The sequence below is a fragment of the Brachyistius frenatus genome, unplaced genomic scaffold (genome assembly GCF_029030835.1).
Source record: "Brachyistius frenatus isolate BFR_SWC_R1_liver_20210118 unplaced genomic scaffold, ASM2903083v1 Contig_74, whole genome shotgun sequence".
Lineage (NCBI taxonomy): Eukaryota > Metazoa > Chordata > Actinopteri > Embiotocidae > Brachyistius > Brachyistius frenatus.
Window position 1 is genome coordinate 831,204 of NW_027210673.1, and position 20,080 is coordinate 851,283.

At 40.9% G+C, this 20,080-nt stretch overlaps 1 protein-coding gene across 2 annotated transcripts; it reads left to right on the top strand.

Annotated features, from left to right (window-relative positions):
- Nucleotides 1-1,919: 1,919 nt before the first annotated feature.
- On the top strand, nt 1,920-17,342 carry LOC138626505 (DNA-binding protein RFX7). 2 transcript variants are annotated; one of them, XM_069708186.1, is made up of 10 exons: nt 1,920-2,308; nt 4,802-4,835; nt 7,337-7,421; nt 7,904-7,943; nt 8,035-8,157; nt 8,268-8,384; nt 9,240-9,324; nt 9,418-9,625; nt 10,766-11,061; nt 11,153-17,342. In XM_069708186.1, the coding sequence occupies exons 1-10, from the start codon at nt 2,181-2,183 to the stop codon at nt 14,510-14,512; spliced, it is 4,476 nt and encodes a 1,491-aa protein (XP_069564287.1). In that variant the 5' UTR covers nt 1,920-2,180; the 3' UTR covers nt 14,513-17,342. The 2 variants fall into 2 exon arrangements, with proteins under 2 accessions (XP_069564287.1, XP_069564288.1); XM_069708187.1 differs by lacking the exon at nt 7,904-7,943 and having other exon boundaries at nt 7,337-7,422.
- Nucleotides 17,343-20,080: the final 2,738 nt, after the last annotated feature.

The window sequence follows — 20,080 nt, forward strand, 5'->3', positions numbered from 1 at the left end:
TATTTTTCAGTTTAAAGGAGTAGGGATCAAAGTAGGGTATGTTGAAGGAGAGCAGTGTGACATGTTTAACACTGCAGTGTGTACTCCCAACTAGAAAACACTTTCAAAGTTTAACATACAGAGAGAATTGCAGACACATATTTCTTTTCAAATGTGACCTCCTGAATTTGCGTCATTGTTGAGTGTACACATTTTACCAGTGAAAATAAAAGGCAAGGGCTTATTTTCAAAGGGAGCAGAAAATAATTATTGTCTCTCCTATTGACTATAAAATGACACTTTTTTAATTAACTGATAAATCATTTTGTTTGTAAAGACCATAGGTACACATACAAGTAAAAATCAAAAGTTTAAAGCCCATCAAAGTCATTAAAAGTTTGTGCAGCTAAAAGCCCAAAACCCAAAAGCTGCAGTATGTCCTTCTTGCAAAAAACACATCTTTTAATCAAAGAAGCTTCTTCAGGCTGACAAATCAAGTGGATATCTCACAAAAATACTAAAATGACCTTTTTGTTTTGGCTACTATCCCCAAGGAAATATCTACTGTGTGTGGAATCACATGGAGATTATGTTGTGACAAAAAAAACTATAAGTGTGGAAGACCTATTGAAGACCCTGATGTATTCTGCTGAAGTCTTGTTTTCTGAAATAATGTGAGTAATGAAGAAGATCATGGATTTTGTCCCCCATTGCTTCTTTTGGAAGTGACCGTGTCAATGTCTTGTATGAACAGCAGAAATCAAATCTCTGTGGTTTACATGTGACTTTTGTTTTAGTAAAGACTTGAAAAAATGAGGTCTTGTAGGCTGGGTAATTTATCAGTATTACATCTTAAATCATGATATGGCATAATTGTTGTGTATTCCTGGATTTAAAGGCTGCATAACAGTAAAATGAAATCATTCTCTAAATCTAGCAGACTGATCTAGATGTTATAGTACTTGCCACAGTGCTATGACTATTTAACAGGAATCCGTATGTTAATAATTTGTTAAGGCACCAGTAGTCATCCCTACAATACTTTCAGAGTGTCGATATAGAGCTATTGGGGGTCAAGAACACTGGGATGTTTGATTTTGTTCATATCTCTTTTTCTTGAGGAAACTTCGATCCTTCAATGTGTGCAGCAAGATGTTGGAGATGTTCTACCAGTCTGTTGTGGCCAGTGCATTGTACTTTGCTGTGGTCTGCTGGCGGAGCAGCATTGGAGCCGGTGACACCAACAGACTTAACAAACTGGTTAAGAAGGCCGGCTCCATCATCAGCTACAAACTGGATAGTCTGGAAAAGGTGGTGGAGAGGAGGACGCTGAACAAACTATTATCCATATTGGATAATCCTGACCACCCTCTCCACCACCTGCTGCAGGGACAGCGGAGCACTTTCTCCAAAAGACTCCTCCAGCTCTGTTGTCACAAGGACAGATACAGGAGATCATTCCTGCCGACCGCAATACGACTGTACAATAACTCACCTCTGGCAAAATCCATCACACAACAATAACACTGTTGACTGTGTTTCTTGGTTGTTTGTATATAATATATATAGATATATACAGTACTGTATATACTGTGCATTTTATATTTTATATTTATATTTTATACTGCTATTTTACTGCTATTTTATTGCTTTTCTATTATTCTATTATTATCTTATTGCTTCTGTATGCTGCTGTAGCGAAAAAAAAATTCCCCTCGGGGATTAATAAAGTAACTACCTAACCTAACCTAACCTAACCTAACCTAACCTAACCTAACCTAACCTAACCTAACCTAACCTAACCTAACCTAACCTAACCTAACCTATCCCCCAGCCCTAATTTCAACACAACAAATATCACTTTTATTTTTGTTGCCAAATCCCTCCGTACTTCCGGTGTGGTCCGTGCTCCGTGTGTGCGCCTTGACGCAGACAGCTCGTCTGTAGCTGCTGCTGGCTGCTGCAGGCGTGCTATTTGCGGCAGTGGAGATACCCCCTGCGAAATGCCTTTTGTATGCCCGGCTGTTTTTTTGGTTTTGTTTTGTGTTTCGTCGGATCCCAGTGTTTGTAGCCATGCTCTGCGGTGGATTCAGCGGGCTGTCCTAGCTGACTGAGCCGCTCCAGCGGCGGTGGGTCCGGTGCAGCGCACAGCCGGGGATGAGGCCTACTTGTTAAAGCTCCCACACCACCCCTCCATCGTGATGGCTGATGATCAACAACAACCTGGTCTGAAGCCTGCCTCGGGATTAGGCTCTCTTCCAGCGATGGTCCCAGGACTCCAGGGGCCCGAGGCTAACGCGTTACAGTTCAAAATAAAGAATTCAATTTGGTAAGGATGGAAAAAGATCCTCATGCAGCCACACTGTCCTTTTCGCTAGCCGTAGCCTCGTAATTAGCGTATCTAACTGGAGTTGCAGGGAGGCAGTGTGCTGCACAAAGCGGCTGGAAATAACACGAGCTCTCCCGGGCCAACCGCGGCTATTTGACCGAAATACGACAGCAGCCGGGACATCGGCGCTGTCCGCTTCCTGTTTGTGCATTAAAACCACGGTACGGTCGGGCTCCTTCCAGCAGCAGAGGCTGCGATCATTAGCATCGAGCCACAGGAGGCCATGTTATAGCAGATGACACTAAATCCACCGGTGGTGCTGATGCTCAGGATGACAGGTGTCAAAGCAGACAGATCCACCCTCACACTGATTTAATGCTGCTAATGAGAGGCCTCCATCACATGAGGACAGAAATATCAGAAATCTTACTTTATATTTACGTTTATATTTTTTTTTTACCTCCAGAGGCATTATTCACACAGTCCTGCTTGACTCCCCCATCAGCTCGCAGTAAATTATGATTAAAATGCAGTTCATTATCGTTATTGTTTTTGCTTTAATTATCTTGTTATAGCGGACTAAAAAGCGGCTTTGTAAAGAATTCCGACCACTTCGTCTTTTGCATGCTCAATAGATGTGATTTACAATGGGTTAAATTCATAGCCACATTAAGTTTTTGCTAAAATATTTAATCAGATGAAATCTCTCATTTACATAAATATTTAGACGCTTTGTAATGCGCTCTTTGATCCACCTGCTTTGATTATCTTTCTTGTGCTGCGTTTGAAATCCCTCCCTACTAACTTAATGGTGTTATATACTCTGTTAGTGCAGTGTGATGGCAATAATTTGAAAATGTGATTTTGATACAGGAGTTACAATTCAAAATTTTTGTGATACTCTGTGAGACGGTATATTGAGATAAATTGTTTTAATCTAAGTTGACAACAACTGTCACCCCAAATACTAAAGTATACTGTGAAAAAATGAACCACCGTCTGCCACTAATCTTTGCATATGTACTCTTAATTAAAAATCAATACAGTGATTTTGAGATTTGTTAGGGTATCACAAAGCATAATATCACGTTGGAGTGTCTCAATTTTTTTTTTTTTTTTTTTACACCACTACAATATATTTACTTTCCACCACATTCTTTGCGTGTCCAAATTCTGACTTTGCAATGAATGCACTGTAATCTGCCTTTAAAACACCCCACAAGAGGCCTGTTTCAGCAGACATTTTGCCATTTCATTAATGAAGGCTGAATTACATTTAGCTGTTTTTTGGTCCAGGAGTACGTCGAGTCACTGTCACACCATTATGCTTGTACAAACTGAGCCGTCATTAATGTTATTAGTAATCTGTGCTTCTCTTATTATTACAAGTCAAAATGTCTGCTATGAAAAAACAGCCTACAGTACCAAACAAGTACAGTGTTAGTGTCATGTAAATTATTGTCTTCGAGCTGCTTCCAAATATACTATGCTGCATTTTACAATGCAAAAATCACAATTGTCAGTGATGACCCAAAATGATGATCACAAGAAGTTTCTCAGGGAGTAGGGAAGAAATAAAGACCACCCATTGGTTGTACTGCCAGACTAAAAAATAAATGAGCCAGGAAATCCAAAGAACTCTTTATAGATACATACATCTGGGAGAGGGCATAAAGCTTTGAATGTTATCAGGAGCACAGTGGCCTTCAGGCATGTTTTTAATCAACAGGACTCCCCATATTGCTGCTCATCACCTGGCTAACACCATAAGTATGATAAAGCAGGGTGGTGGCAGTATCATGCTCTGAGCTAACTTCTCTGGAACAGGGACAGGGAGGCCGGTCGGAGGTGATGCTTTGGGACGAGTCTCTGAATGTTGTGGATGGCCCAGCCAAGACCTGAATTTGAACCTCAGAGGTCATCTGGGGAGAGACTTAGAAAGGATCCTCCAGGGAGACGACTTGAAGCTGTAAAGTGGTGAATTAGGGGTCTGAATTCATATGTAGGAGAGAGTTATAGATTTGAGTAAATTTACAAGGGTTTCTCATAAATGTTTTCACCTTTGTGTAAATTGACAGCCACAAAGTAGATCGATCAGTTCTAAATAAAATCTATAACACAACTAAGAGCTATAAGTGAAGGAGTCTGAATACTTTCCAAAACTAATGTACAGTGTGTCATAACATTTGAGTAGGTAAAGGTAATAGTAATGACACTAAGTCTTGATTTAAATCACACTTTGTTACACTTAATTCTGTATCATAATTAAGTTATTTAAAAATGTAAATTCACACATCCACCCTGACCAGCGGTTCATAAAAAGACTCATTTTTAGTATGTAGCTTGTTGTTATCATATGCAAAAAAATCTACTTAACAGGGATAGAGGCTAAAAAATGTATTTGTTGAAAGAACATCCTGGATGTATCAACGTTATTTAAATGGTATTCATTTTAATTTGCATTTCTGGCTTTTGCTGTCTTTCTCTTTGCAGCAAATCTGTACAATCAAAAGTGGACAGCATATTGGTGAGTATCCATAAATACTGTTCTACCTGGAAAAGCAAAGTCTTTGCTGTTTGTAAACTACAACACTGCACCCCCTTGTTGTTATAGTCACGTATACCTGCCTATAGAAAGGTCAGAGGACCAGGTGTGCAGCTTTTGTGTTTGTTAAAAAAAAAAAACAGCATAAATGATAAATGTGTGTTTCATGCTTACATCCTGATGAAGTGGATAAGTGGCTCTTCAACATGCAAATGACTCAACCAAAACCTTGATGCCTAAATTTGTTTACCTAACATTTACATCACAGCAATATGATCTTTAACATAAAAATGTGTACCATACTGACAGCATATGCATATTACATTGGCCTGTAAATATACATTTATCCAATCAGTGCTGTATGCAAAGGGAATATTGAATGTGCAAAATTAAGAGATGTGCAAAAAATTCTGAGCTCATTATCTCCGTGTGATGTGTAAATAAACATGTGCGGGTTATTTAATAAATTCAGTCATATATATATTTGACATATCAATGCATTAATGCCCTTTTTTCTGTACAACCTGTATTTGTTTTAGATTTATCTGAGATGAAGGGTGTCACGGCTGTATTCAGCAGCAGAGCCATATCAGTCACCTCAAAGCGACATAATTAAGTGACATCTATTTTTTTGTCATCAATAAAACAGATAGTCTGGGTTTAAATTCAACAAATCTGGTGTTTGGCACATGTGATGAAGGGACAAAATGTTAGGAATGTAGAGAGTAGTAAGATACAGTGAACGATGGATGATATGGATATAATCCCTAATTTTATGATCACATCAAATATTTATGGTGATTTTATTGAAAGATTTTTCTGATTTTGTCATATCCAATGACACTAATAACTTCGGAGTAAAGATATTTTATCACATAGATACACAGATCCTGTAAATCCAGTGTTACCATGTACTAGTAATGGTGGGACTAGTAATGGTGGGATGGATACAACAGGAGATATTACCATGGCGTAAATTATGTACAAAAATATACCACATTGTATTGCCCGAGCAAAATAATATATTAACTAAATGGGTACTCGGAAAATGCAAACCTCCACCAAAGCCAATATTCCACTCTTTTACGATATGCAAATCTGCCATTGCAACCACTTTTCAGTATATTGGACACTGTGTATAACTAAAACTATAACAGTGGTGTCAAAATACACTTCTGTCGAGCTGAAACTTCACATCTCAACTGTTGTATCAGCTCCGGTTCTCTCCTATGAAACTACTGTCCTCAAGTGTCTTCCATACCAACTGCTGGCTGTATTAACTTTGAGAAAGTACATGTGTATCCCAGAGGATTACTGGTACCCATGACTGTGGACTGTGATATGGAGTCATTGTGTTTCTAAAATGGCCTATGTTTTGTCACCATTGAATTTTACTGCCATCTACTGGATGGTAAGTTGTATGACAAATGCCCTATTTTGTACTGTTAATTAAAGTGAAAGATAATGCGTGGATCTGCCGAGATAGATAGATAGATAGATAGATATATACTTCATTAATCCCTCAGAGGGAAATTTGTAATAATGATTGGGATCCGCTCCAAAATTTGAAAGGTTCTTCCTCGGCCTAAGCTACACCCTTCCACCAAGTTTAATGACAATCAGGCTGGTATTTTTCTGTGATCCTTCTGACAAACAAACAAACTGCACAGAGAAAACAACCTCCTTGGTGGGGATAAAAATAACTTGCTCATTTGATGACATCCTTTTTAGGGAAAAATATTTTGAAGTCACCTGTGAAATCTTCACTCACTATTTGCTTTTCTCTGGGTGTGGATAAAAAAAGATTTGATGAGAAGATAAGTGTAGGACTAGTTCAGACTAGATTGAATGGTACAGTATCATGACCTTTGGCACAAGGATTTAAATGTTAGACTGTTGTTTTGAAAGGAAATCGCTGACATTCAAGTTCCTTTCCGTGTCTGAGACATGTAAATCAAACTATATAAATGATACCAGAAATCAGAGATCAGGTGTAAAGGCCATTTTAGAAAATTTAAGAAAACATAAAACGTAAAAAAAAAAAAAAAGTGGGTTGCTGCCACGATGTTAGCAGAGGAGGACTTTGCTTGTATCAATGGATTGTAGTTAATAGTGTTTTCACTCACTGCTTATTGGCTGGCAGCTCTCACCTCATTCATTTAAGTATTGGTTCCCCTAGCAACAAAGAGTCAAATAGAAAATGAAGAGCTGAGATAAACCTGTTCTAAGAAACCAACTGAAGAGCAGTTAAGGTGGGTTCAGTAAAGAGATGGTTGCGTGTAATTGTCAAAGCTGTGTAGTGTTTTAAAAATGGGTCCTAGATTCTTAAATCGATTTCTTTTCTGTCAGACCACAGACATTTTCATCATGTTTATCAGCTTCTGTCTTCATTCTGTTTGCAGCTTACTGCCATGAATTTGACTTACATTTATTTGAAAAAATGTTTTGATTCCTTTTCCTTTGTGATATTTTTATTTTTACAGCAAGATGTTGAGAAGTTTACAGACATCGAAAAACTCTACCTCTACCTTAAGTTGCCTTCTGGTCCCAGCAGTGGCAATGATAAAAGGTATGTCACAGACGCACACTTTACTCAAGTTTTCCACTTTGCTTTTCGGCCTTTTTTGTCACCACACACACACACACACACACACACACACACACACACACACACACACACACACACACACGCATCACACACACACACACACACGCTTTGTTGTGGCTCTCATTACATTATCGGCACTGCCTCATTGCTTGTCAGAAAATCAAGTCACTATCACTGGCTAATACACAGACACAGGTTTGGCTAAAAGCCCCCAAAGTGAAATAGAATAAAAGTTTTTATTTTTGCTTTGTGGCATTTATAAGGGGGTTGCTGGGCACTGTTGAGTCAGTACAAAGTAATGAGTAATTTTTCGGCTGTATGATTGATAATCATTATGAAGCAAACCACTGAAATATGTAGACTTTTGCTATACCTAGCTGTCTGTGTTTCATTTGTTTCCCCATATCTATTCATCACCCCAACCCCCAAATTCTGCCCATTTGGACTGAGAATGAGAGGGGGTCCTCCACTCCTGGATTATGGTATTAAAGTTTCTGTAATTAACAAGAAATGATGCACAACAGTCCAGGGCTCTGCCTCACCAGATTCATGTTTCTTATGCACCGATTTCAGTGATCAGAGTTCCATGTCGTCAAGCCGTACTCAACAGATGTATGCATTCAACTGGATACGTAATCACCTAGAAGAGCACCCAGAGACTTCCCTCCCGAAGCAAGAGGTGTATGATGAATACAAGTGAGTGTTGTTGTGGGGTCAGGGGAAGGGAAGGGGACAGAGGAGGTGTGGTCTGCTAACATACAGTTTATATTAACTCATAATCTCATGTGGATTCTCTTCTCTCACAGGAGCTATTGTGACAATCTTGGCTACAATCCACTGAGTGCAGCAGACTTTGGAAAGATCATGAAGAATGTCTTTCCTAACATGAAGGCACGTCGACTGGGCATGAGGGGCAAATCCAAATATCCTTAAATACGATGAATCTGTCAAAGTCGTACTGTGTCTGTGAGTGAAGTGCTTGATGGTCATTTTGCTAGGTGTTGATGAATGTAATCATTGGGAAGGTCTCAATGCATGGAAACTGGTTAACTGTTGATGGTAAGTGAGTGTTTTTGGATGCTGTTGTAAACTGTTAACTGAGTTTCTATGGGCAAACATTGAACTACAGCATGATTGTGTGACTTATTTTGGCCTGGTGAGTTATTAGTAGTATTGCTCAGTGTGAATGCCTGGATGGCAGGGGGATAATAGATAGATAGATGGATGGATGGATGGATGGATAATGGACAAAAATGGCATCATTGTGTCAATAATGTAAAATCATGTTCATTCTTATTTTGAGTTGAGTAATTAGGTTTATCCTAGAAATGCAATGGGGACTGTTTGTGTGTTTTGTTTTGTTTTTCTAGATATGCATGTAATATTTGTGATCCAGAGGAAATTTATAACAAATGACTACAAAAATGCTGCATACACTAGTTCGTGATGATAGTTGTCAATTTTGTCAACACATTAATCATCATTTTGCAGTCTTTAAAGAACTTTAAACCACTTCCAAAGGACAATTGCTGGCATATTTAAAAAGCCAATATGAAGGAATCCGTGGCTCAGAGCTGAAAGGTTGATGCCTGGCTTTAGATCAAGTTTGTTTCTGGCAAACCTTCGGGACAGGTAACTTCTGTCTTGGTGTAAAGACTAAGAATGAGAATAGATTAGAAACAGAATTTCAAAAACGTATTCAGCCAGAGTCAACACAAGGTCAGCATCTACAAATTATAACCATCTCTGTACTCAGAATCACCTTAACTCCTTCGCACATACTGTTATAGCGGGTTGAGGAAGAAAGCTTTTGTCCACATGCCATCCTTACCCAACTTGGATCTGCAGAAGTCTGGAGATGGGGTAAGTTACACTGCAGAAAATTTGAAACGTAAAAGAAAGACTTTTAAACTTGTCTGATGCTCATTCATCTGCTGCTCTGTTCTGTCTGACTAGTGTGAGCTGATGGAGCCGACAGGCCAGTCTCCGAGCGCTGAAGATGAAATGAGGTCTGCAGCCTGTGGGCTGGTGTGTGAGTGGGCTCAAAAGGTCCTGAGTCGTCAGTTTGACAACGTGGAGGACCTGGCTCGCTTCCTGCTTAATAGCCACTACATTGGTACCAAGTCCATGGCTGCACTCACTGTTATGACCGGAACACCTACAGGTAAAGATGTCCTCTGATCATGATGTTTATTGTGTACTGTGCATCAACGACTCTGTGTTTTCTGAGTAGAGATATGTTAAGTTGGAAAGGCATAAGCTATATCGTGTGAAAAATATCATTTGTTGTTTACATTTGTCATTTTTTGTCTCATGACATCACTACTGAACATCATGGTCTACACGTCTATACCCTGATGGTTCAAAAGTGTTTCCTGATAATATTCTTAAATATGTATACAGGGGTCCTGTTTCAGAAAAGCTGCTTGTGGACACTACTTACAGACACATTGCAAATCCCTGTTTCACAAAAGATTGTCATTTGCAAAATTCAAATTAACTCATAAGAACTGCAGTCCTCTGTTTGGTTCATGCATGGTTTGTAAGTGATGAAGTTAAAGTGATAAAATGAACTGAAGAAAAGGTAATCTCATGATTCAACTGTGTCTCATATTAACACCCTCAAGATGACGTAGTTCTAAAAAGAAATTTAAGAATAAACATTGTATATACAGGGTATCCAATACCTTGTCAATCCCAAGAAGGTAAATTCTGCAGTTTTATCAAAGCCATTTGTGTCTAGGCAACAAAAAAAAGAAGAAAAGATCATTGTTTGGGTTAAATGTGACATGGTTACTGTTTGGTTAGAGTTACACACTACTAACTGTACTTAAACTAGTTGGTTAGGTACTAAAAGGTGATTAAGGTTAAGAAATCTATGGTGACTTTTTCTTTGTCATGGACTCGGAACACGTGTATCCCGGGTGAAAGTGCAGGATTTGCTCCATCCAATTGTTTGAGTTAAATGTGACATTTTAATTACAACCGCCTCCCTACTTTACCCCTCTTTGTACTTTGTCATGTGACTTTCTTTGACGGTTGGTCATGGTGCATAAAACACAAGGTATCTTGTGCGTATGTTTTAGACACCAAAGAGCACCAGGTGAGCATCTCTTTGACGGCAGCGGTTTGATAAAACAGCATGAGTTGACATCCTGGGAATAAGGACAGGCTTGTGTATCTGTATATACAATATAAACATAGTGTCAAGAACCGATCACCACTGATCATCGTCTGCTCTGTCCTCCCACTGACACTGTATACTTCATAATCATAATCCTTTGAATTCTTCATGTCTTGACAGGAATGAAGACACCAACTCCAGCCTCTGCATTTGTGCCCACGGCTGAGGCAAACTCATTCCAGCCCCAGGTGAAGACCCTGCCCTCGCCCTCAATTGATGCAAAGCAGCAACTGCAACGCAAGATCCAGAAGAAGCAGCAGGAGCAGAAGCTCCACTCACCCTTACCCAGTGAGGTCCAAGTCAAGAGAACGGAGGCTAGTACCCCAGGTCCCACAATCCCCTGTGGAAGTCCTGCTCTGCTCTCCCCTCAGCCCACCATAGGCATCGTCGTAGCAGCTGTCCCTAGCCCAGTCACGGTATGTGACTGAGTTTTTTCACTAATTATGTTTAGATATGTTTTAATTTAATGTGCATTAATGTGCTGTTGTGTTCTCCTTGTTCTCCCAGGTACAAAGAAGCAGGCAGTTGATGACCTCGCCCAGCCCTGTAGGGACAGCAGAGGGGAAAGTGTTGCCTGTGAATTTCCAAGTGGTCACTCAGTCTCTTAAACAGTCCCCCAAAACATCCCAGAATATCTCCGCTAGTCCTGTGGGTGACCGGCTGGCTCGACACGGTACACGGTACGCCCAGATCCTGCCCAAGCCCTCTGCCACCAGTGCCATCACGCTGCGCTCACCCCCCACTCTGCTCATCACCAACAGCCCCATAAAAACTGTGATGCCCACTCCCCACGTCAGCTCAGTCAATGTGGTGAAGATGACGGCCATCGCTCTGGCTCCCAGCAGCAGCAGCACAACAGTGCGACCAGCCTCGGCCGGTATGAACACCACAGCCGCTTTGGACGATTCCCAGCATCTACACGGTGGGAGTCTGATTGCCTCTCAGTCTCCTGCAGTTAGACTCAGTGCACCAGCTTCCACCACAACCCTCTGCATTGACACCAAAGTGGTGTCTGAAGCTGGAAATGACAACAACCCCATGTCTGGCACAGAGAAACCTGCTGTTGGAGCCAAAGAAGAGAGAGTGGCTAAGTTCAGGGCTGCCAGTGAGCCAAGCTTCCTGGTTAAATGTTCTCCAGGACCAGACAAAGGGGTAAGGATAAAAAGTGACCCCATGTCCTCTCCCACATCTATAGCTGTAGCTGGGACTCAGGACAGCAATAACAGTAACTGCCATGACACTACTTTGTACTTGACTGTTGATAATCAGAACTCCAATGGCAACACATCATCTAATGGCTCCTCTGCTGTTACCCCAACATCGAAGGATCCCTGCCAGGATGCCAAGAGCCCCAGGAAGCGCACAGGCGGGGAGTCCCATGTGATTCCCGTGAAGAGGGTGTTTATCTCCCAGCAGCCACTGGCTGTAGTTGACAATCCAAAACCTGGAGTCAGTGCTGCAGTGAAGAGGATCCCCAGACCAGGAACCCCTGCCCGACCAGAGAGTGCCCCCTGCAAAGTGACTGTGAAACACACCTCTATAGGGCCCACACAGATTCTTGCACTCTCGGACTCGCCCATCACACACACTGAGGGCACCCAGACTGTTGTCAAACCCCAGGACATGGTGATGAAATCCGAAGACCATACTCTCAGTCCCAATACCAGCACCGGAGCAGCTGGAAGCAACCCATCTGATCAGGCGTTGCTACAGCAGATCACTGGTGACCCTCGTGCCATACCAGCCAACTCAGGACCACACGAAGCCTCTGTGATGAGTGACTTAAAGAGCACAATATGGGAGGAGGGGCAGCTCGATGAGCTTCGGAAGCAGGCGTTTGCCCAGCAGATACCAGCAGAACACAAACAAGCCCCTACTGACCAACTTTCAATTATAGCTCAACCCCCCGAGGCCTCGGGCCAGCTCACCCTCACACAGGAGATGGTGGACTTTGCAGGTTCGCAATCCAACATGGACTATTTCCCGTTCAATGATGATGACATGACCCAGGACAGCATCGTGGAGGAGCTGGTCCAAATGGAGGAGCAGATGAAGTTGAAGGGTCTGTTCGGTAACTGCGTTGATGTTTCCCTACAAAGTCAGTCAGCCAGCAGTCAGGGCACTATCCTCAGTGCTCACCAGTCCAGTACTACCTTCTACCACTCTGCCCACAGCAGTACCACTCCTGTCCAAACTCCCACTCCAACACCGACACCAACCCCGACACCCACCCCCACCTCTGAAATGACGCTTGCCCACAGCCTGACGAGAGAGAGCCCCTGCTCCCGCATGGCTCCCATCACCCCTGTGGACGGAGCCATGGGTCGCCACACGCCCATCAGCACACCGCTGTCCAACTGCAGCAGCAGCGTCCCCCCCAGCCCAGTGGAGTGCAGGAACCCTTTCGCTTTCACTCCCATTAACTCGAGCATCACAGGTTACCATGACGCCAGTATTGTCTCCAGCAGCCCCGTCAAGCCCATGCAAAGGCCCATGGCAACACACCCCGACAAGGCCAAACTGGAGTGGATCAACAACCGCTACAACAGCAACTCTGCAGGTCCTTTGTCCAACCATAGTATCGGCATTCTGCCCAGCTACCAAGACCTGGTAGACGATCAGTTTCGTAAACCACATGCGTTTGCAATTCCTGGCCAGTCATTTCAGTCACAGTCGAGGCAGGATGCTACTCACTTTGGCCGTTTGACCCCCATTTCTCCAGTGCAGCAACTAGTGACAGGTGTAACTACTCCAACCAAACAGGAGAGTTTTGCTGTGCCCGCACCGTTAGACAACAAGGCGTCAACAACATCTGCATCCAGTACTTTCCGTTGCCGCAGTGTTAGCCCTGCAGTGCGCCAGAGGAATTTCAGTGGCAACACAGCCCCCCCGACCACCACCACAAGTACCACCACGACAACCCGAGCTGTGGTTTCACCCTTTAATTCCCCCATCGCCTCCGAGGTGTTGAGCATCCTGTCCAACAGCCAGACGGTCAGCTCTGTCCATAGCATGGTCCAGCGTAGCCAGTCGGTACCTCTGAACATAATGATGCAGAGCGAGATGCTGCCTGTGCAAGGTCAGAGTAACACCGCCAAAATCACCAATGTTCTTCTCAGCAAGATGGAAGCTGATGGGGATGATTCTGTCCGAGGTCTGGGCATAAACAACCTCCCCTCTAACTACACGGCCCGGATGAACCTCACACAGATCCTGGAGACCACTCCGGGCTTTGCTGGAGGAACTGCTCACCAGACACAACTGCCTGTCAGCTCCAGCCCTGCTGCCTTTGAGCTCCAGCAGCATGGCTACCTCACCACCGGCAGTGGAGAACAGGTGAGTTTCTCCACTGGGGACAGCCAAGCACAAGCGGGGCCTGGTGAGCAAGACCAGCAACAGCAGCAGCAGCAGCAGCAGCAGCAGCAGCAGCAGCAGCAGCTCCAGGAGAATTCTGTGCAGACTCGACCACAGCTCCTCCTCCAGAGCACACAGCAGCAGGATGTGGAGGATGAGCAACAGCAGCTGGATTTCAACAATACTGTCAAGGACTTGTTGGGGGATGACGGCCTCAACCCCAGTTCCCAGTTGGTAGGTCAGGTAGCTTCAGAGCTCAACGCGGCGGCATCCGACTTCTCAAATGACATCAGACTGACCTCAGATCTGTCCAGTAGCATCACTGACCTTAACACGTTGGACACCAATTTGCTCTTTGATCCGAATCAGCAGCAGGAACAATATGAAGACTCAACACTGGAAGAACTGAAGAACGACCCGCTTTTTCAGCAGATATGCAGTGATACTGTGAACTCTGGTTTTGACTGGCTAGAAAGCAAAGACCAGCCTACTACAGTAGAGATGCTGGGTTAATGTTATCTTTTACTCTGTATGATTTCTGTTCTCTGTTGTTTGGTTTGGTGCATATGTAGTATACCTGTTTTTAAACTATGGTTTGTTGGGATTTGTCTGGACTTTGCCATTTGTTCTGTTAAAAGTGCCAGGCTTACCAGAGAATCTCTCCTACTGATGTTTAATTACTTCCCTCCTTCTTTATTTGTCACCCAGAGTTTCAGTATTGAACCACTTTTCTCCCTCATCTGAAATCAGAAATGTAAGCATTTCAAGTAAACAGTGTGAGTACTTGGTGGCAGCATGCACTCAACAAAGAGCAGATTTGTATGCTATGAACATTAAGAGAAGGGTAATCTTCAATAATGCAATATTTGTATTTACTGGACAGTTAAGGATAGTAGGAAATCTGGCACAAAAGACTTCACCAAAACATGTATGCTGTTGTATACTATTTTCAATGTGTGCAGTTCAAGTTCAACCAAATGGAGACAATATTGGTATTGTAGTATATGCACATAATAGTTGTAGTACATTTGCCTGCCATATCTGAATATTGAAAAGGGTAGCGTCTTAAGCTGCCAGGTGCTGAATTTATGACATAATCTTTATACGTTATCATATACCAAATCAGTGGAAAACTGAGTCACATCTGAGCATTGTCCAAGAGTGAAATTTTTTCTTAAAGCCTATACTTCTTGTACTGTTTAATATCTTATAAAGGGAGTAGATGAATCAGTAGGGAGAAGACGGGGATTCAGTCCACTTTGTGGACTATACATGGAAAGGAATCAACAACTGGCTGCCTTATTCCCGAAGTCCAAGGCCTTATGCCATCTTTAGAGAGACTGTATATAGTATAATGTTAAGATATCTTCAGAACCATCCAGAGCTTCATCATATCAAGGCAGCTGTTACTCTGATACTTTCAGTACTTTTTCTTATTCTGTTTTTGTTTCGCAGTGTTACAGTATAGATGCGTATTGTATAGGCTAACGACTACACTGTGTGTGCCCTTATTATTAACGGATTTAGAGGAATTTGGTATGCTGTCATTTCATGAAAACCATGGCAGGCACACTTTTCAGTCATGAGATTTCGTTTTGTTTTTTGGCATGCTATACTCCCAGCTTGGATAAGAATATCAATGGTATGGAGAAGGCTCAGTTATAAAGAAAGCTAGAGGCTGACATGTATGTTTTGATGTCATCTTGAGATCAAGAGGAACTTAACTTATTATGTTTGTGGAGATCCAGCCTTATTTCCATACCAAAGATGATCTGTTTGAAAATCATATGAGATTATTACACATAAAAACACTCCTAGTGAACATTAACAACAACGGGAAGCGGGCAGCCTCAGAGGTATAAAAGAGTTCTATTGCATTTGAGGAAAAGGATTAAGTTGCATAAATCTTATGTACAGTATGTAAATTTGTGAAATGGTCACTGTCCTATGTTTTATAGGTAACCATGGACCTGAAAGCATGTTGAAACCATCACTGCTAGCCAAGTAGGCTATGTGATACAGTAGGATGCTTGCTTGAGTTTTTGGCTATTGTCAATGTTGTACAAGTCATGTTTAAGCTCCATCTGTAAATAGGATAGATACATAGAGATTTGATGTATCAAGACACTATATTATGGCCATTATTCTAGCTAAGTATGTGCCATTTAAAAAACAAAAAAGCTTAACAGATTTATAGTCGGCAAGATACTGTATGTTGTGTGTTACATTTCTGGCTCAATGTGTCGTAAAAGTAATGCTGTCTGGTCTCGCTTGCTGATTTATTTTGATTTTTTTTTTTTCTATTCGAAGATAATAGGTCTCTGCGGTTGCAGAAGTGATGTGTGCTTTGAGCAGGATCAATAGCATGGTATATTGAGAAAAAAAAAAGTTGTGATACTGTTAGCTGGTTGCAAACATCTCTGTGACAGACATTGTGCTCAAAGTCTTTCAGCAGACACTGGAAAAAAAAATTACTCATGTTTCAACAAACTTTGGAGGTTCACGTTATTGCACTAAATTTTTATGACACATGGCTTTGCCACATCTTTATGGACAAATGTAATGATGGATGCCCGCAAAAAAATGAAAATTTGTTTTTTTTTATGACAAGATGAGTAAGGAAATTAAATGACTAATTGTCTTGTAGCAAAATGTGCATTAATCTCAGTGAGATACACATTTCTTACTCATTCTCATACATGAGAATATAAAGCATTGAGGGAAAAAAGTTAAATAACCTTTTAAAACCTACATGCTCATTATGTTGATAAATGATTGTACGCACGCATGTGTGATGACTTCTGTTGTGCTTTGTATTCTTGGTAACCACTGTCTTCTGTGATTTGGGCAGGTTCTGTTAACCAGACTGGCAGTGCTAGTCTCATGAGTTACATTACTTTCATTGTGTGCTGTTTACTAAGTTAATGTTGTTCTATATGTTTTGTTGATGACTGTTTTCTGATGATTTTACATGTTCTTATTTTGCAAAATGCATTTGTGAAGAAATTTAACATTTTCTCTTAATTTTTCTTTAACATTATGGCACTGATATTTGAATTTGAATGAAGGAAATGCACCTCTTTATGAATACAGAAGCTCCATCAAGCAGTGACTCTGATTCTTTACCTTTGACTGACCCAGACCCAACTCTGTTTGATTATCTTGTCCATTTCTACCAGTAGAAAAAAAAAACCCTCCTCTGTGGTGTTGTCTGGTGTTCTGCTTAATGTACAGTAGCTTGTTAATATTGCGAACGCGTTGTTTCTTTTTTCAATGGAAAGTACTCACTGGTGAGATTTTTAAAGTGGTTTTAAAAGCCAATAAACCTTTTTTAAAGAATGTTCTTGTGTGTTTAAGCGGTGATGATTTTGTATTTTATTGCAGTAAATAAAAAAAGTGCTTCGAGCATGAGAAAAAGTAACATGGCAGGAAGTTGTAGTCATTGTAGTGTGTGTATATATATATATATATACATATATATAGTTATATATATTTATATAGTTATATATATATATATAGTTTTATATATATATAGTTATACAAAGCATTATTAATGGAACTGGTTGTTTTATTAGTTAAACAATTTCTTTAGGGGGTGTCATTGTTAACACTATTATAATGCCACCTGGTACTGATAGGTTTTTAAGAAAGAAATTTAGGATCTGCCTTCAACACAAACATTGCAAGACAAAAACAAAGCTTTGATTGGACTGTCCCCAGCTGATGACCTAATAGTAATTATTGATTTTTCTAAATATGCTAATGCTAATGTTTATTTGCTTTTGGTCAAACACCTTTATACAGGCTCAAAACCTTTCCATCATCCTCTTGGCAGGAGGTTAGAGGTCATCAGCTCTTCAAATGACCTCTGAGGTCAGCGGGGTGTGGCCTCTCCTAGAGACAAGCTCCAGCCAACCAGAGCCCAGGTCCCTGGTCCTCTGCTCTGTTTTCCCAGGGCCTTGCTATATTCATAACATGTTAATGACATTAACCCTATTGATCGTGGCCAAACAGCTGACCTTTAGCCATGTGGAGCCCGCTGGTTACCTTAACCTCCACAACAAAACATTTGGCAACATTAATTTACAGATTTTACAAGGAATACAGGATTGTGTTTCTTGTTTATAAAGAGCATATCAATATGCAAAGAATCTTAAGATTATAGGTAATGTGAGGCAACAAGACAGTTGGCTCATCTCTTGTTTATCTTAGGCACTGACGTGGTCATCTGGGCATCATAGTTATGATTAAAATCATTGCTGAGGGTTTTGCGAAGAAGATTTTTCTTGTATCCAAAATATATATATATATATATGTATGTATACATATATGTATGCATATATATGTGTGTATATATAGATATATGAATATATCTATATATACATTTTAATATACCCTTTTCTTCATTGCTGTGTACTGATTCATGTGAATAACCTTTGTCTGTACACAGTCACACACCTATGTTTATAAACTGTTCAATAACCGTCCACGATTGATAAACTACTATTGTTTTCCTAAGAAAGAACATGTAATTTAAATACATCATAGATGTTTGTTTTTCCTTAGTATAGCATCTTTAATTAAATAATCTCAAAATCTAAACAACTGAGTAAACACATTACTAGATGTTGTTAACCTGACAACTGGGTTTGAGCCTTAAATTATAACTAAAAGGCTTTAGATGATTAAATCAATAGTTAGCTCTAATCAATACATAATTACACTCTGCTCTCCTCATTTGATTTGATATTGAAGTGTGGAGGTGCATGTTTAAGGTAGTAATCCCTTAAAATCGGTAACCATTCATACATATAGTTGATAATCAGAATACGAAATATACAACAGAGTCTGTGACAACTTTATTTACCTGCACCAATGGATTAGTGTTTTGCTGATACAGCATGGCCGATCTCACAGCTGGAGCCTATTGTATTGCTATTGAATGAGGGCCGGGAGATGGGAGGGTCATTGTCAAAAGGCACGGTCGCTGGATCAATATCTGAATTCATTAAGCAGCTGACTTGCAGCCATCAATATCTCTTCATAATTACCAGGTTCTGTGGTAGGAGCAGATGCCGTTCAGTGTGACCTTATTACCGGTTGGTAACTGATAATTCACTTTGTTCATCTTATTTTGGTATCCACAACATCTGATATACAGAAAAAAAGATCTTACCAAGCCATGTTGCAACATGGGAGATCTGTAGTTGATTGCTGATCAGTTTTTTGGTTATTATGATCAGAGCTTTATGTAAAAATAACTGCTCCTCAGGCTTGTATGTTAACACTGAAATTGAATTCAGTTTTGCCTTGGGCTTTTTTGTATTGTCAACACAGTCACCGTGTCCTTAGATGCTCAGTTCAGGTAAGGACACAAACACAAACTTACTGATAGATGCAATGCAAGATTTCTCATATGCAGAGTAGAATGCAAGAATGGCAAATGTAAAATTACAATATGGAGAAACACCATGACAATAAAGGGTCGATAAATAGTGAACACAGGCTATATAAAGAGCATAGATCAAAGAACACATCAAACAATATCCAGGTGCTGCCATGTTTAGCCAATACCTCAATTGCAAAACCTGTACCATGAAAAGTTAGTAAGCAAGTTTAATTTATTCAGGAAGTCTCATTGAGCTTAAAATAGTTTCTAAAAAGACAACAAAAAAAAAAAACATCAAAGCAAGAGAGTTCAGTCACACAAAGCAGTTCTCACATACACAGACATGCACTGGTTATTAACGGTGTCTATTATCAAAAATGATCATAAGAATGGTCATAGAAGGAGCCTAAACTCAAGGGTAACCAGAGGGATAAGCTGTTGGCTGCATTATACAGTTTCAAATTGTTCCTGTGTCTGTGCACCTACTAAAGTTCCCAGAGCCAAAACACCAAAAATGTAAAAACAGACATTAGGCCCTTCAGATCTAATTTGGTTATACCGTCAGCCTATACGGGAGCCCCAACTCTGAGGAGACATTTTATTTCCATCTCCAGTTGAGGATCTAATATGGCTACATCCATTCCAGTTTTAGTTATTTCCTCCTGAGGGCCCCTGCGGTCCCCGGACCCCAC

Coding starts and splice junctions, on each gene's coding strand:
- LOC138626505 (XM_069708186.1), top strand. CDS start 2,181: ATGGCTGATGATCAACAACAACCTGGTCTGAAGCCTGCCTCGGGATTA. Junction 8,158..8,267: donor GAGGTGTATGATGAATACAA/GTGAGTGTTGTT, acceptor CTTCTCTCACAG/GAGCTATTGTGACAATCTTG. Junction 9,325..9,417: donor TGCAGAAGTCTGGAGATGGG/GTAAGTTACACT, acceptor CTGTCTGACTAG/TGTGAGCTGATGGAGCCGAC.